The 16,444-nt window shown below is 32.5% G+C and overlaps 4 protein-coding genes across 8 annotated transcripts; all 4 read right to left on the reverse strand.

The window, feature by feature from the left end:
- Window positions 1–2,983: 2,983 nt before the first annotated feature.
- On the reverse strand, window positions 2,984–5,170 carry Atg7 (Autophagy-related 7). Its single transcript, XM_040724666.2, has 3 exons — window positions 4,925–5,170; window positions 3,970–4,854; window positions 2,984–3,908 (listed from the first exon to the last, which is right to left on the reverse strand). The coding sequence occupies exons 1-3, from the start codon at window positions 5,168–5,170 to the stop codon at window positions 3,105–3,107; spliced, it is 1,935 nt and encodes a 644-aa protein (XP_040580600.1). The 3' UTR covers window positions 2,984–3,104.
- Window positions 5,171–5,255: 85 nt separating this feature from the next.
- Window positions 5,256–7,610, reverse strand: BORCS5 (BLOC-1 related complex subunit 5). The gene is made up of 2 exons (XM_040724667.2): window positions 7,014–7,610; window positions 5,256–5,644 (listed from the first exon to the last, which is right to left on the reverse strand). Exons 1-2 carry the CDS (start codon window positions 7,405–7,407, stop codon window positions 5,361–5,363), a joined length of 678 nt encoding a protein of 225 aa, XP_040580601.1. The 5' UTR covers window positions 7,408–7,610; the 3' UTR covers window positions 5,256–5,360.
- Window positions 7,611–8,771: 1,161 nt separating this feature from the next.
- On the reverse strand, window positions 8,772–13,442 carry rump (heterogeneous nuclear ribonucleoprotein rumpelstiltskin). 5 transcript variants are annotated; one of them, XM_071893567.1, is made up of 7 exons: window positions 13,170–13,313; window positions 12,899–13,062; window positions 12,541–12,812; window positions 11,515–12,491; window positions 10,583–10,798; window positions 9,547–10,519; window positions 8,772–9,174 (listed from the first exon to the last, which is right to left on the reverse strand). In XM_071893567.1, exons 4-7 carry the CDS (start codon window positions 11,707–11,709, stop codon window positions 9,119–9,121), a joined length of 1,440 nt encoding a protein of 479 aa, XP_071749668.1. In that variant the 5' UTR covers window positions 11,710–12,491; window positions 12,541–12,812; window positions 12,899–13,062; window positions 13,170–13,313; the 3' UTR covers window positions 8,772–9,118. The 5 variants fall into 5 exon arrangements, with proteins under 5 accessions (XP_071749668.1, XP_071749666.1, XP_071749667.1 ...); XM_071893565.1 differs by having other exon boundaries at window positions 11,515–12,812; window positions 13,170–13,271; XM_071893566.1 differs by lacking the exon at window positions 13,170–13,313 and having other exon boundaries at window positions 12,903–13,062.
- Window positions 13,443–13,600: 158 nt separating this feature from the next.
- Window positions 13,601–16,260, reverse strand: LOC121129523 (E3 ubiquitin-protein ligase RNF170). Its single transcript, XM_071893569.1, has 4 exons — window positions 16,096–16,260; window positions 15,351–15,678; window positions 15,088–15,215; window positions 13,601–15,020 (listed from the first exon to the last, which is right to left on the reverse strand). Exons 2-4 carry the CDS (start codon window positions 15,668–15,670, stop codon window positions 14,734–14,736), a joined length of 735 nt encoding a protein of 244 aa, XP_071749670.1. The 5' UTR covers window positions 15,671–15,678; window positions 16,096–16,260; the 3' UTR covers window positions 13,601–14,733.
- Window positions 16,261–16,444: the final 184 nt, after the last annotated feature.

Below are 16,444 nucleotides of genomic sequence, written 5' to 3' on the forward strand. Positions count from 1 at the left end.
AAATAATTTGAAATTTAATTTAGTTTTTCTGAATTTTTTCAACAGATTTAATACTTAGAGAATAGTCACGGATTTTTGAATTGTTTTCAAAAAATTTAATTTCTTGTGAATAGCCATAAATTTTTCTTCCGAAACATTAATATTTGAGATTATTTTTTTCAAAAATTTTATAATCTGACATCTAATTGCATGAAATTTGTAGGATCAGCTGTGAATTTTTGAAATATTAATTTTTGTGAATACCTGTGGATTTTTGAAACTTTTCTCCTACAAATTTAATATTTAAAATTGTCGGATTTTTTTTTAAGTTCCAACAACCAAGCTCCCCCCCCCCAAAAAAAAACAACTACATAATCCTGCAGACGTCCCTGATATATTTATTAATAAAGCAATGGTTGTTGTTTGTTTGTTTGTGAAGGACTCATTTTTAACAATGAGCGGGTGTAGCTTAAGCTCAGCGAGGTATATTAAAGGATAAAAGAGGAGTGCATATCTAAATTAATGGATGTTACATTAGATCAGGTTTAGTAATGACCATGTATAGCTAAAGCTAAGCGCGTCATATTAAAAAGAAACGGAAAGTACATAACGTATACTGAAGGCTAACAATAGCTATACAAGTTTAGACCATTATGTAATATGGCTTGCTAGAATTTTCAACTTGATATACCGTACCGACTGCTAGGCAAGACAGACAGATCTTGATAAAACACACATCCAATCATTCTCTATGATATAACTATTGAAAAGCGTGGTCCAAGTCAAAAATACAAATTCGTACACGCATTATGGTATAACCTCGTATTTCTATTAACCTTGATGTATACCCAAGGTTAATAGAAATACAAGGTTAGACCATTATGTAATCGGGCTTGCTAGAATTCTCAATCTGATGTATTGTACCAACTGCTCGGTAAGACAGGCAGATTTTGACAAAATACGCACCCACTCATAGTTTATGACGTCACTATTGCTATAATTTTCAATTTAATGTATCGTACCGACTACTGGCCAGAAAAACAGATTTTGACAAAACTCGAAACCACTCATCTAATATGATGTCAATATTAAAACCATGGGGGGAAGTCAAACATCAATTGTACACGCGTTATGGTATAACCTTGTATTTCTATTAACCTTGATGTATACCTACATTATTAAAACAAAGATAATCGACGCCTAATAACTCGGAGCAATGTGTGATACTCCCACTAGTTATGCTTTAAAGCAAAGTGTATCTGTCTATGGAGACTCATTTTTGAGTGTGTGCTTCATATCTTAATTATGCGTGACTACTCCATCTAAAAAAATAATGTATCAACCAGTATCTTGATATCAACGAGCGTGAGTGACGCTTAGCGTGTCATATTAAGAACAACAAAAAATCCACACAAAAATACAATGATTGCTCAAGAATTGATAGTAAAATGTAAGAGGGAAGAAATAAAAATATTGTTTAAAAAGAGGTTTTTTTAGCCTCTGTGCTTGCAACTTTCAATATTTTTTTAGAATTTTATATTAAATATTTTTTTCATTTTCTTTAGAATAATTATAATTTTAGTCATACTCATAAAAATAAGTGACCATTTTGCGTTGAACAACTTTTTGTTATAGTTTAACAAATAACTCCGAGCAATGTCGGGTACTCAAGCAAGTACTATATAATGATGAGTTTTTTAAATTGAAGAAGGATGGTGAGGAATAAAAAACAACTATATTTATTTTATATCTCTCAACCTTTCGCCTATAAATAAATTAACTGATAGTTAGGCAATTAGGGACATCACAATTTTATCAACTGTTCTTGACTTAAATATTTCTTTCTCTATGGTACAGCTCTCTATTTAAAGACTTAAATAGATCATTTGATCTTCGTAAAATAAGTTCAAAATCATGATTTGGATAGAAAACGTAAGGCTGACTATTTAAACCTACTCAATTTTAAAGGTTGCTCCTCCACAACACAAGAGGAAGTTACTAAGCTCATAATTTCAATATCATATCAGAAAAAGACCAAATTTACTTCTTTTTTTTTAATGTACCTATAGTTGGTTAGATGGAGTTGCACTGATTAAGTATATCTAAACATTAGAGTATTACATTTACTCCATCTGAACTAGGGATCTTCTGGTGAAATCCATATACAGAAAGTATATTTCTTTCTCTAGGAATCGCCTGGACGCGAACGCACATTGAATTCAAGAGAATAACTTCTCCCGAACGAGTTGTCCATGAGCTACGGTGATTCCATTGGACTTAATAGATCTAAGATAAAATAAAGTAATTAGTCAATTTAGCTACTTGTTAGAGGAATTAAATTATTTAAAAAAAAAAAAAAATTCAGATCTTTTTGTGATTGAGCACCTCCTTCCAAAATATGTTTTAAACGCCCCTAAACGTAAGACCGTTTCTATTGTGAGCAAGTTAGTGCATATAAAAATGTCTGGACGAGTTTCTTTTTTTCTTTTTTGAAAATTTGGATTTAATTCCGAACCTTATTTTTTAGAAGATAAAATATAGATTTTTTTCAATGACTTTTCTTTCGATTCTTATTTTTAAAATAAAACTTTTGTATCCTGCTGTTTATTAGAGAATTAATTTTTGTTTATTTTTCCCCTCTAACTTTTGGTTCCCTATGAAATATTCATGTCTGGGAGGAGACAATATTCCAACAAGTTATTCAATTGAGTGATTTAAATTAATTACACTGGGAGGAATGAGGATCTTCTCCTTGATAATAAAAGTGTAAAATCCATTAGAACTCAAATATTTAAATTATATTTATGTACCGAAAAAATAATTTTAAACCATTATTATCAAAGTATCTAATCTCATGAGAAAACAGATTCAAAGAACTATGAAAAAAAAAAACGGTTGCGTCGTTCTTACGACCTGTACCGACCATTAATTAAAATATTATAAATTTCTTTCCTGAGTTTACTTTGTTACATTTTAGGATATATATTCAAACAAGATACTTAAATAAGTTCTGCATAATTTATTGAAGATTAATCAAAGTATATATATATATAGCAAAATTATTTTGTTTGTATAAACGAATGGTAGGCAATAATCAAAATATCAAAAGATGCATCTAAAGATGATTATTCTTCTTCAGAATCAGAATTGAGTGCCACAATATCGTCTAAATTGACACCAGAGAGTAATGTAGAAAGCCCCGTAATGTCTTCAATATAGGAGGAGGAATTACAGACTTTTTGGATGAACTGAAATCTGTTTTCTGCAAATTCTTTCAAAACAATATGACTACATGCGGTACAACGATCAAACGCAGAAGTCGTTGGACAGAATTGAGAAAATGTATTCATGGAACCTCTAATTGAGTGAGGCACTAGTCCTAGAACACTCTCTGAATCTTGGGTTCCAGCAGGAGCAAATCCCTTCTTTTTGTGCTGAATCATGGAGACAGCTAATTCTACAACGATTGCTGCAGCTTGAAAAGACATTCCTGGTCGGGTTACAGTACATTGTTGATCAAGAGTTCTATCCTTGAGAGAATCCCCAGGCGCAACAACATCATTGCAAAAATAACAACCAAGAGAATCCCCAGGGATTTGGGGATCATTATTTCCACTTACCAAGTACTTTTTAGGAGACATTCCATGTCTCATTACAAGGAATGTATCAAAGCCCAAAGCTGCATTCATCACAATTTTCTCATAATGTGCTCCCATAACAGTTGGAAGCCAACGGGATTCACGACTATCAGTCAAAAGAAACACAACGTCATGGCTCTGAATCAATTTGTCTAGTTCTTCAAAGTTTTTCTTTGACTCTTCCAAGTTGGAATCACTGATTGGATGTCCTGGCATTGGAATAAATACATCATGCCAATTAGACGTAACTCCAGGGAAGATAGATTTTAGCTTTTCACTGGCACATTTAGCCTGTAATACATATGTATATTTTAGTCGATCTCTATAGTAAAAAAATATATTTTTAATCAACCTTATGTTGCCCGCCCTCCAAACAATCATTAAAGTCAAAAAGGGTTTGTCTCGCAGGGTTTGAAAAGGATACTCTGGAATTGTCAACAAAAGTAATGTGTCGGATTCCCCAACCAAGACAAACACGTGCAACATTGCATCCAAGAGTTCCAGATCCCAACAATAGAACTTTTAATTTTGAAAGTGTATCCAAATCCAAATCTGGTGCAACTCTCCACTTCATTAGTTTCAAATTAAGATCAACAGAGGATTCTGCAAGGACTTTAGGATCCATGGCATTCTTCATAGCTGCTACTCGAGGACCCAGTTTTCCATTTTCGTTCTTTTCCCAACCAACAACAGATCCAAGTTCAAATTTGTCTACATCGCTTTGGTAGTCTAGTATAATTAATTTGGATTCAGTCCTTCTTCTATGACTTAAAATCTTAAAAACCTTCTTTCCAGGAGAATGATATAGAATAAGAGATAAATAGTTCCTCAAGGACCATCCTGGGTTGTTTTCATAAGTGCATGAGTCCAAGTAACCAAAAATAATGTCATGGTCCGTTTCGTTGAACATTTGAACAGCTTCTTTTACATTTTCACTATAATTTCCATTGATTATCGCAAAATATGTAGCAAAACTTTCCTTTGGAATGATAAAGTCTGGTGCTGGCTCACAGGAAACAATCCTTAGCTCAGAAGGCATTTGAAATCCAGGGAATGAAAACCAAAAATAAAAGTTGTACTTCTTTAAGTCAGCAAAAGTCAATATTAGAAACGAGCCCAAGTGTTGGGATGGATTATCAAGAGCTGATCCGTTCATGATACTTTCACGTAGTTGCTGACCACAGGTATTTTCTAATAATTCAGATTTATCGATATTCTTGAATTTTTCTATTGTATTCTGAAAGAAAGGGGGGCAGTTTAACAGGTGGTGCTCATTGAAACTAGAAAAATAAAATGATTTTAAATACTTGATTGCAAATAAATCCCTGAGAAAATATCGAAGTTACATCGTTGGATTGATCCTTATCAAAGGAGAAACGATCCATATCTAGAATCGGAGGTATATCTTTCCCCCGATTTGTGAGTTCTACGCGACCAACAACAGGATAGGCTTCATCTTTCAATTTGAGAACCTCAAGTTTGATTTTGGAGAGGCATAACCAAAAATCCGGATTCACTCGAGAATCAAATGGAACAAACTGTAGTGTTGTCATTCTTCTATAAATATATGTTTATACATATACCATAGGGTATCAAAAAAATAAATAATATTAATTAATTAATGAGTTAACTCATGAATGACGAGATATGAGAATATATTAAAAAATATATTGTTAAAAAACAACTAAAAATATTGCTTCAAGAAAGGAAATAGGATATAAATATATTTTCATAATAGTCTAATTAGCCCGTGGTCCAAACAAATGGCTCTAAACGCTCCTCCATAGGTAACATATTATTCAACACTTCCATTCTCTCAATATTTTCGTTCAGACTAGAATGACACTTGTTTAATGCTCGAGACATGTCAGATGCTTTAGCTAATTTTTCCGCATATTTAGAATAGGATGATGAGTTTTTATTCATTTGATCTAGGACAGAGGCACTTAGGGCTTCTGTTTCTTTAATGCTTTTGTTGATTTCTGACTGTGTGTCTTTTATTATTTTAGATGTATAACGAAGGTGATCTAGAGGGGGAAACAAATCAAACATTAAAGATGATTATATCTGTGCAATTGTACGGATAAAACATTAGTCAATTCAACAAAATATAACGTTTCAATACAGTGTCGAAGATCAACATATTATTAAAAGCGATGAAACTCAGGGGTTCCTTTATAAAGAAAGAAAGACTTTTGTTGATTCAATTTTAATGCTCATTTTAAAAATAGTTTATAAAAGCAGTGAAAATAATTAATCTTTTTTTAATGAGGGGGAAATGTTTTTTTTTTTCTTCTAAGAATTACATCAATATTTATTAACTCCGGATTTGATAAATTAGATCAGTTTTGCTATAATATATACGATTTTTCATTGAAAGATCCTTTTAATAATCAAATCAACTAAAATATGCTGAAATAATAATATGTTAATTCTGATATATATATTGTTTACAAGTTGAAGCTCAAAAATGTGATGAAAAATTTTAAATGAAGGTTTACAGTACTTGGAATGAGTTTTATGCGAATATTCAATGAATGATATGTATAATAATGGTTTAATTTTTAGCTGTTTTAACACAAATGACAAAAATATAAGTATTAAGTGGTACATTATAAAGTTATAATGCCCACAATGATATTACTCATAAATACATAGCAACCAAGTCAATTTAATAGATCAAAATGACATGATAGTACCAATGTATAGTTGGTAATATATATGTTGTATGCAAGGTTCAAATTGTATAAGGTAATTTCTTCGTCTGAAAATACATTATTTTTTAAACAATATTGACCATTTTAATTACCAACTATACATGGATACTATCATTTCATGTTGATCATCAATGGAACATTGAAATTATTGCATAATCATCATCCCAAGTACTATACATCCTTCATTTAAAAATAATTGTCTCCCTTTTTGGTTACAACTTGTACAATTTTCTAATTCAAGTAGCAACTTGTACACAAATTATAAATCAAAATATCAGCTCAACATTAGCGTTAATTTTGTACTTGAAAAAGATGAAATTGATGACAAATTTGGACTTTAATTATTATCAGACATTTGTATTCGATTTAGTTGATTTCGCAAACAATATGAACCTATCTGAAATCCTTCAGTAAATTTGACGTAAAATAATTTTCTTTCAAGGATTGTTTTTCTGAATTTGTTTCCCTCTTAAAAAGTGAAGAAATGACTAAAATTGAAATCGAGATACTTCAGATATGTACACTGTGTGATAAAATGATACAACTCATTGCAATTAGTATACAACAACTATTACTAATTACCAATATAGCATTGATCTTAACAACTTAAAGAGTAGTCATTGGTTGACTTTGACTAATGTTATACTAAAATATTTCTAAACTAATATGTCTGATTTACTAGAGTATCTTTGAACAAGAGCATTAAATCCCCTAACATCCAGGCGCTCCAGTATATCTGGATCTCTAGAAGACCCGCGCATAATGGGTAAGAAGGAAGAGACATTTTCCAGGCGTCGAATCTCCTCATCCTCTTGGTCGTATTCGTCCCGACTGTTATTAAGTGTGATCATGGTGTCGCTGTCAATCCAAGTCCGCTTTGGCGGAGATTTCTTTGAACATATATTTTGAGCAATGCATTCTGAGCCAATAGGGCGGCCCACAGTGTAAGGGACATAAGGCGGAGGGGCTTCCACCTCCGAAGATACAGATTCCTGTCGTAGTGGGCTCGAAGCGCGATTGGATCCATCCCCATCTTTGGATTTGCTTCTCAGTTGACTCTGCTCAGATCCCATACTAACATTCCACACTCAGAGTGCTCCTTACAGGTCACTACTAGCTTAGTACAATCTACATACACCCCTCAGTGATCAACGAACATTCAAAAGGCAAGAATTAGAAACGAAATTCACCTACTAATTCAGATTGGATTTTTCTAATCTCAAAATTAAATGATTAATTCTTTCTCTTTATCTCTGTTTCTGTTATTCATATTATTATTTTAATTTCACATCTGTCGTCATCATTCCATGACGTCACTTTTTGGGGGAGATATGTGAATATCGAATTGAGTAAGGAAGACCAGGATAGTTTATCAAACTAGACGCAGTGCTTCACCATAAAAGTAGTCTTGAGCAAAAAACAAGAATATCCCTATTTATTTTTTTACTTCATATATATTTTGTGTACAAGTAGTATAAGCGAATTGTACTAGTTGCAATTTCTTCGTCTTAAAATGCATTATTGGATTACAAAATCCATTAAATATTCAATTATTACATTATCTTCATCTTAAGTACAATAAATCCTTCATCTCATTTGAACAAACTTGTACAAAAGCGCAAATTTTACAGAACATATACATACAACCCAATACTTCTACACATATTTCAGTCCATTATGAGCCTTGTATTCAAATTACTGGATGAGTTAAGATACACAATTATTTTATCTATAGTTTACAACCTTTATTTGATTTACAGAACTTCTTTTGGCCACAATATGGCCTTTCAAATAAAATATATTACATACATGTTATTGAGACTATCCATTTTGAGTACATTAGGTGTAATTTGTAGTGCCTCCATAGGATTAAACAGAATAGTTATTTCATAAAAATTGAGGTTAATTCGAAGAAAAATACAAATCTAACCTACTCTCAATTTTGAGAAAACTCATTGAAGCACAATTATATTATTAAAGTATTCGCAATATATTTTGTAAAATACATTTGATTTCTCTATTCCCTCAAATTATACTCATTAAATTTGATGGCCCAATTCCATGATCAGCTATGAAGCAAAATCTGTATTTCTTGAGCAAAAGTTTACATTATTTTGTTACTCCCTTGAGCATCCCCTTTTTATTCAAATACTTACAAATATGATGTGCATTAATAATTAATTGCTATATTAGGTGACTATGCGACTTTCGCCACTAGGTTATCTTTTATGTTGGAAAAAATGGGAGAATGGATATTGCACATTTAGATGGGAGTGACAAACTGTCTTGTTTTCTCATTAATTAACTATTATTTAATTAGGGGGGATTCCATCAACCATCAAGAACGTACATTAAACGTGGGGATTAAACGAACTAATCCTTTTTACCCTACCTATTATCCCCATATCAATTAAGAGGTTGAAAAAAAGAGCTAAAATAAGGTTCAATTGATTCAAATGTATATTTTATTAAATCTAATAACACAAACGAAGAAAAATGCAGTCAACTATACAAACAGTATTATTTGTAATTTACAGAAATAAAGTGTAAATAATAATGACAGGTAACATTATAATCAATAAAAAGGAAAAAAAAAATAAAAAAATATGGAGAGATTCAACTTCAGAATCTTTTCTAAATCTTTTTAAAAACTGAAGTGAGATGCAAAGTATAACTAATAGAAAAATGGGATTTTAAAGCCTATGAAGAACATGGACTTGTATTATTTGAACGAAAACCAATTTCTTGTCATTATTTTTTTTTTTCTGCTCTTAGAGTCATATATCAATACAATCTAACATCAATTGTTCGATTCCCGATAACTTGTTTGTCCATCATGGCTGTAAAGAATAAATTATAGTGAAATTGTTATTAGAAATAACTAGCATACCAAAGACGAAAAATGTAAATGAATGTGTACATTTTAGGAGTTATTATTTTTTTTTTTCTTGTAGGCACTATGTATTTGATCTAGTTTTTTTCTAGTTCAAGCAATTAAAAAATATTTGCATTATTTCAGGTCCCTCATATACTTTTTGCTATGGTTCAAATATTACCATCTAATTTTTTGTACAAGTATTCATGTACTAAAAGAATATATATATAAACAAAAATCATCTGAGAAACCTAAAATTTTGCATATAGCGGGACACTATTATGTTCATGCTACATAGGTAGTTACTTTGGCAAATTATAATTATGATTATACTTACAAACAGCTCTATCAGCATCCCTCTCAGAAGTAAAGCGAATTAATCCAGTTGTTCTTTCCTTCATTTCGGCGTATTTAATTTCACCACAATGTGCAAACCCGTCTCGCAAAGACTGCCAATTACAGTCAACAGGCAAATTTCGAATGATGATGGAATCTGAGCCACCACGAGACTGAGGTTGTTGAACTCCTTGTCTACCCATAGCAGATGAAACATCAGGCATATTTCCACCTGACTGCACTCCGGCACTTGATGGAGGATAATTTGATGACGAAGTGGGTCCAGTAGAATAGCCTCCCATGGAAATTCCCGAATTAATTCCACCTGAACTTCCTCCACTCATGCCCATACTAGAAGACCCTCCCATGCCCATGCCTGGATTCATATTGTTTTGATTCATTCCTCCACTTCCCATACCCATTGAGCCTGACGACCCCCCATTGCTCATCGGGACAGAACCCCCTGTAGGTGCAGGCCCAGCACTAGATCCACCCATTCCAAGGTTTCCTAGATTTAGTCCCATAGTTCTAGCAAGAGTAGCCATATTGGATACGGCAAGGGCCATGTCCATGCCGTTATTGAGCCCGGTTCCTCCTGTGCCACCCATGTTGCTAGCTGTAGTTTGCATATTCTCTACAATATTTGGTAAGTTACGAGATACATCAGTAAGAGGATCTCCATTGGACCCAAGTCCCATTCCTACGCCTTCAAGACCCTCTGGAAGTCTAGCCGGAAGTTCATCCATATCCTCGTAGGGTGTTTGATTATCAAATCTTACAGTCATACGCCTCTCAAACAAAACTTGATTGTTAAACATGGATATAGCTTGTACGGATTCAACTGGATGAGAATACTCCAGGACTGCGAAGCCTCGGCTTTTCCCAGTCTTATCACGGTTCAGTTCTATCATGACAATTTTCCCTGCCAAACGAAATACTTCCTTTAACTTTTTCTCGTCTACTTCATAACTGAGCTATAAATTTAAAGAGATTATTACTAATAAATATATGTACATATTTTTAAGCAAAAACCTTACATTCGCCACAAATACTCTGGTATGAAGTGGACCATTAATCCCCAATGAGTCCAAAAATTGAGGAGACAATCCAAACGTATTACCAAATTCATTACTCACAGGACGAATGTCTCCTCCTCGACTACGGTCTCTTTCATGACTTCTATCTCTACTTCTGTCTCTAGCTGCTCGACTCCCAACAATGCGACCGCATTTGTCACGCAAAGTGTCAAAATCCTAAAAATAAATCACCACTAACGTTTAGTAAGAAAAAGAAAATATGCCACATTAAATATTTCAATCTCTAATTGCCAAGAACAGAAAAGAAAAATGAAGTAAATTCGATCACTTTCATCTCCTAAAAAAAGTATTACATACATCGGAATGAGAAAAAAATGAAAACAGTATGTTCCAATCATTCAAAGATTATTTTAATATTATCAAACAAGCAATTGGAGTCAATACAAAGATGCAACTCTTGTAAAAGTTCATCCCCTTCAATCCCGAGAGAATTTTCGTTACAAGTCAATCAAATTTGGATGACAAATACAATGATACAAACGAAAATTCGACTATCTTCATCGTTTTCTTTATAAAACTAAGGACTGAAATAATCGACTATAACTTGAACAACATAACTATTCATTGTTTTGTATAAACCTAAAAATGTATTATGCAACAGGCGGCAGTACTTTTTGAAATCAAACTTGTCAGTCAATAATCCTTTCCTACAAGAAACCACTGGGTCTTATCAAGGTACAATATTAGACTTTCTTTTCAAAAAAAAAAAAAAAAAAAATTTAAGTGACTTAAAAGTTCACCTCATTACTTAAATGATCGGAATATACAATAAAAATGGCTCAATAAACATCCCATGAGATATAATACTATAATAATAAATCCTCTCAGAAACCCTACCAAATTTAGCTAAGAAGAAAAAATTTAGTTTATACCTCTTTCACGACCAACTTGCGCCCTTTGTATTCAAATCTATGCATTTTTTCAATGCACTTTTTCGCTAAATCTGGAGTGGCAAATTCCATGATACCACAGCCACGAGGACGATCCTGCTCATCGTTAAACAATTCTACATAAGTCACATCGCCAACCTCCTTACGAAACATATCTTTAATCTCTTGCCATTTCATTTCAAACGGGAAGTTGGATATGAAAACACGGCGCTCTGGAGGAGCACGACGAAGTGGTTTACCGGATCCACCTCCATCCCCACGGCCACTCCTACGATCCCTTTTTCTATCATCACGTGGAGATCTATTGGGAAAAATGTGTATGCAAATTATATAGATCCAACCGATGTTTCTTGTGATAAATCAAGTTGTGCTGAAAAAAATCTTCTTTTTTATATATATATAAAATTGTCATTTACCAGAATCAAGATGACATTGAAGCAGAAATATGTACAAAAATATTTTTTTTCCTCTCTCATCAAAACTTGAAAGTGATATGAGTAAAAATAGGAAGGAAAAATTTGGAACAACAAGTGAAAATGGAATTGGAAATAAAAGTATGTACTGACAAAATTACAATCAAAGTGTGCTAAGTGAATTTGTAACATTGTACGCAACTCTTTGTATGGATTAGAGTTTATAATAACTATATGGGAAGCTAGGTTTGTACATTATTTTCTTTTTCATCCATTACAGCAGTGACTACACCTTGAATGAACGACACTTAAAAATAATAATAGAAAACAACAGAAACAAATAAATCATTAACAATTACACTCTATAAAAACGAAAAAAAAAGTTAATAATTAATAATGATACATATGTATATATACATATACATAAAACTCCGTGGAAAAAGTAAAACATGATCGTTGTTCTAAAAAAAGGATATTATAGGTAAGGCAGCCCATTGTTTCCCTATCAAGGAGCGACTCTTTATGACTTGAAAAATAGAAGAGGACCTAAAAAACATTAACTGTACAACAATTATGGCTACATAATCATACAAACTTTGTCTCATGATTAGTACTATAGAGAACCTCCTAATGACGGATGATGAATCCGTTGCTCCTTTCAAGTCATGGATGAATATCTCTCAAATGACACTATATGTATAAAAAACCTTAATAGCTAAATATGCCAAGGATCTCAACATGCTGATCCCAAAAAGTAAATTAATAGAAAATCCACTCCGGAGTCCTATAAAAAGAAAAGGATTGGGGATTTGGACACAGAAGCTAGTTTCTCCCAAGAAAAAGAGCTTTATACAAAGGAGAGAGGACCTAGGGAAAGAAAAGACATGAGAGAGAATCCAGACCACATCATTAGCATTCATATTCAGTGTATGAACCGGGGAAATATCAAATACTTGCAATAAGAATTTAGAATGGGAATGCCTTTCCAAAAAATGAGGATGGATGAGAAAGAAAGGATTGCATTAGTCACACAAGCGGGCGATGCATGCGCTGGACTCCATTCACACTCAGAATGCAAATAGAAACAGAAAAGAGCTTCTTCCGCCATCTTGAATCGCTTTGGATAGAAATGAAAACAATCAACAGCTAGAATGGGTCACGACTCTTCCCATCATAAAACAAAGGATCTCCCAAATCAGTATAAGGTTAATGACGTATATTTACCTATCCCGCATTCGCTTCATATCCATTTCCGACATAATAATTAATAGGAAATATCCAGTCCTTTTGACAACAGTAACAACACAAATTCACTTGAGGAGTCAGATATTAAATTAATAATATTATAGAAAAAATACACTGATGTATATAGCGACTCCAAGCGAGGATCTCTCATTGGATAGGGGGAAAAGAAACAGAAAGAAGTAGGAAAGGAAAGTCCAATCAGAGGAACGCATCGGCATCAACTAGCTAGCTAGGGCTGTAGCCGAACACACTGACATTCATAGCTAGCTAGACAGTCTATTAGCTCTCTCGACTCTCCACCCTAGTTCAAGTCTTCTTAGATGCTTCGAGTGCTCTCTCTATCTCAGGGCATTGATATCAATTCCAAGGTACAAATGTATAGCTGCGCTTATAATAAAATATGACATTAATACAGTATAGACATACTTCATGTCTACTATTTTATAGCATATACTATATACAATATTGAACATATACTAGCAAATAACCTATTTGGATTTTACCCATATGGGAAGACATTTAAATATTTGTATTTTTATCGGTACATCTTTACTTATACTTTTTTTCTGATCAAGTGTGATAGAGCAAACATCTTTCCTACACTTTTAATAATGCAACTCGACTTCAAATATTGTCATAAATTATTATATACATATAAAACTTCGCATTGTTATTGAGAATTTGGAAAAAGAAGGGAGTTAGTAGTCATTAATGATATAATCCAAATTTATAATCGATGACAACAATATCGCAATAATAGGAGCACATACCCATTATACCATATTTATAGAAAAAATTATTAATTAATATACATCCTATATACATATATATTTTTCTAGCTTCGCTCGTCATATATTTGTTTATTAGATAGATTTTTTTCGAAACTTATTATTATTTATATTATATAGATTTAAAAAAATGAAATAACCATTTTTTCTTATTGTTTTACAATATTTACTAATACACTAAATATGGGCTACTTTTTTATACCCCAATCGCAGAGAGTCCTCTTGTAGACAGTAAATTAGGTTGTTATACAATTTAACGTCTACTATAAAAATGAGTGATGTGTAAAAATATTGCCCTACAGACGCCTCAGCGATTGGAGCAGGGAAAATCTGTGGTCTATTCTATATAAGGCATTGGACTAAACAATTTTCATCTCATGATGCAACCATTTATCTTACTCTGTTTTGCAATGAATTTCTACCCAAAAAGCCAAGAAATAATTACTCATTAAGGCCTAGTTGAACAATTCAAATGTCAGTTAAGGGCTTAATACATTAAGACCAACATTTTTGTAAAAAAATAAGTTTTTAATAAAATAACAAAGTTGAAAAAAATTCTGCTTGAAGACGGCCCAAAGAGAGCATGGCAATTAGGGCAAAAAAGTAGCCTATGTTCGACAAAGTGTTCCAAAGAACTCACATGCCAAAAATCAACTCATCCATCTAGCCGTTTTGGAATTTATAGGTCAAAAGCAGAAAGACAGAACTCTACAAAATATAAATTATTTATATTAATATACTTTTTTTTTTTAATATCACACTAAGCCACGTTGAGCCACCAGGCTTCTATATAGATTAACAGCATAGAATCCACCGCATAAAATAATGAAAATATCATCAAAGAGTCCAAAAATTCCAAACAAAAATTCTGGAATGATATCAAATGGACTCAGGAAGTAAAGTATTGTTATCACATTTGGAATAAGGACTCGGATCCTAAAAAACAAAGTAGTTCTATCGGGGTAATCCCAAAACATATTCCATAATCTTCGAGCAAGAATGGGGAAATCGCGGATTTGCTCCAGTATGGAGCGTGGTTCATCTAAATACAAAATGAGTAGTTAATTGATATATAACAACAGAAACAATAACAGGATATAATTTCTTACCTGAATATGATCGATTATAGCTCTTTATTTTTTCAATTAGACAATTCCTTAAATTGCGATCTGCGTCTTGAAGAGAGTCTTGACTCTCTTCAGGAGTAAAGTAGAGGAGAATCATCGTAATTCTCTGCCTATTAATGAAATTAAAATAGATTAATCATTGGGATTATAAGTAAATTCATGAGTGGAAAATTTCATATGGTCATATATAGTCCAATAAATGTTTTCATAGGGATTTCCGCATATAGTCGGATTTGAAAACCTACCGACAGTATGGACATGTAGGGGTTGACAAAGTAGCTAAACGATCCACATATTCAACAAGACAAGCACCGCAGAAAACATGACCACAATTCGTCTCTACCGCAAAACGAACACTCTCCAAGCAAATACTACATTCTGGGCTCTCAGAGCGGACTCGATTATTCAAGTTTGACATGAGAGACGATGGGGATGATGTTGGAGAGGAACTATTGGATGATGCATTTCGAGCAACGTATTTGTATATTACATATAAGAGATATACTATAAAAAAGAATCCGATAACATTAAAAAGCATGATGCATTCGTCACCCACTCCATACATTCGAAAATCTAAATAAATGAAAGTTATTAGAGAATAAGTAAACAACAAAATTATGCAACGTATTAGAAAATTGCTGATGAAACATCTAAAATCAGGGATATTGGATAGCATTTAATTAAATTTAGTCAGTCATCAAGTAAATATTGTCGGTATGGTTTAATTAATAATAAGTAGAATCCCCTCAAACTTAAGAATATCATTGTTAAGTCACAGAGATAATTGGCACATAACATAAAATGAAGGGGAAATATTTGTATTATTGTAAAATTAAATGACTTTTTCAAATAGTGTATTTGATATTTACAGTAAGAAAATAAAATATCAAATATGAAATAATACTATCCTCTGTGACGTCATGAAATAGGTCCAAATAGGTTCTGGGATTCACTAATGAATATCACGTATTTTTAAATATAAAAAGCTACCTCGAATAGGAAGCGAATTCCTTTAAATTGATAGAATAAAAACGAGCTTCTTCTTTCGAAGACACTAAGTCTTGGAATCTTTGCGTAGCTACTAGCTCCTAGCTTGTGAATATATAAAAGTAACATTTAATAACATTACCACAGCTGAAGTGAACAGCGACATCTAACACACACAATTCTAATTAATAATAAATCTGCAAATTCTTGGTAATCAATTTACACGATGTGTATTAAGTTATTACCTGACTTACAATTATAAATTTATGATACTCTAATTCTATGCTTCTGAATCTAGGGCTCGCATATATACAATATTTGATTTGATATTATATATTTTTATAACTTGTCA

Source organism: Lepeophtheirus salmonis, chromosome 14 (genome assembly GCF_016086655.4).
Source record: "Lepeophtheirus salmonis chromosome 14, UVic_Lsal_1.4, whole genome shotgun sequence".
In the NCBI taxonomy this organism is placed as follows: domain Eukaryota; kingdom Metazoa; phylum Arthropoda; class Copepoda; order Siphonostomatoida; family Caligidae; genus Lepeophtheirus; species Lepeophtheirus salmonis.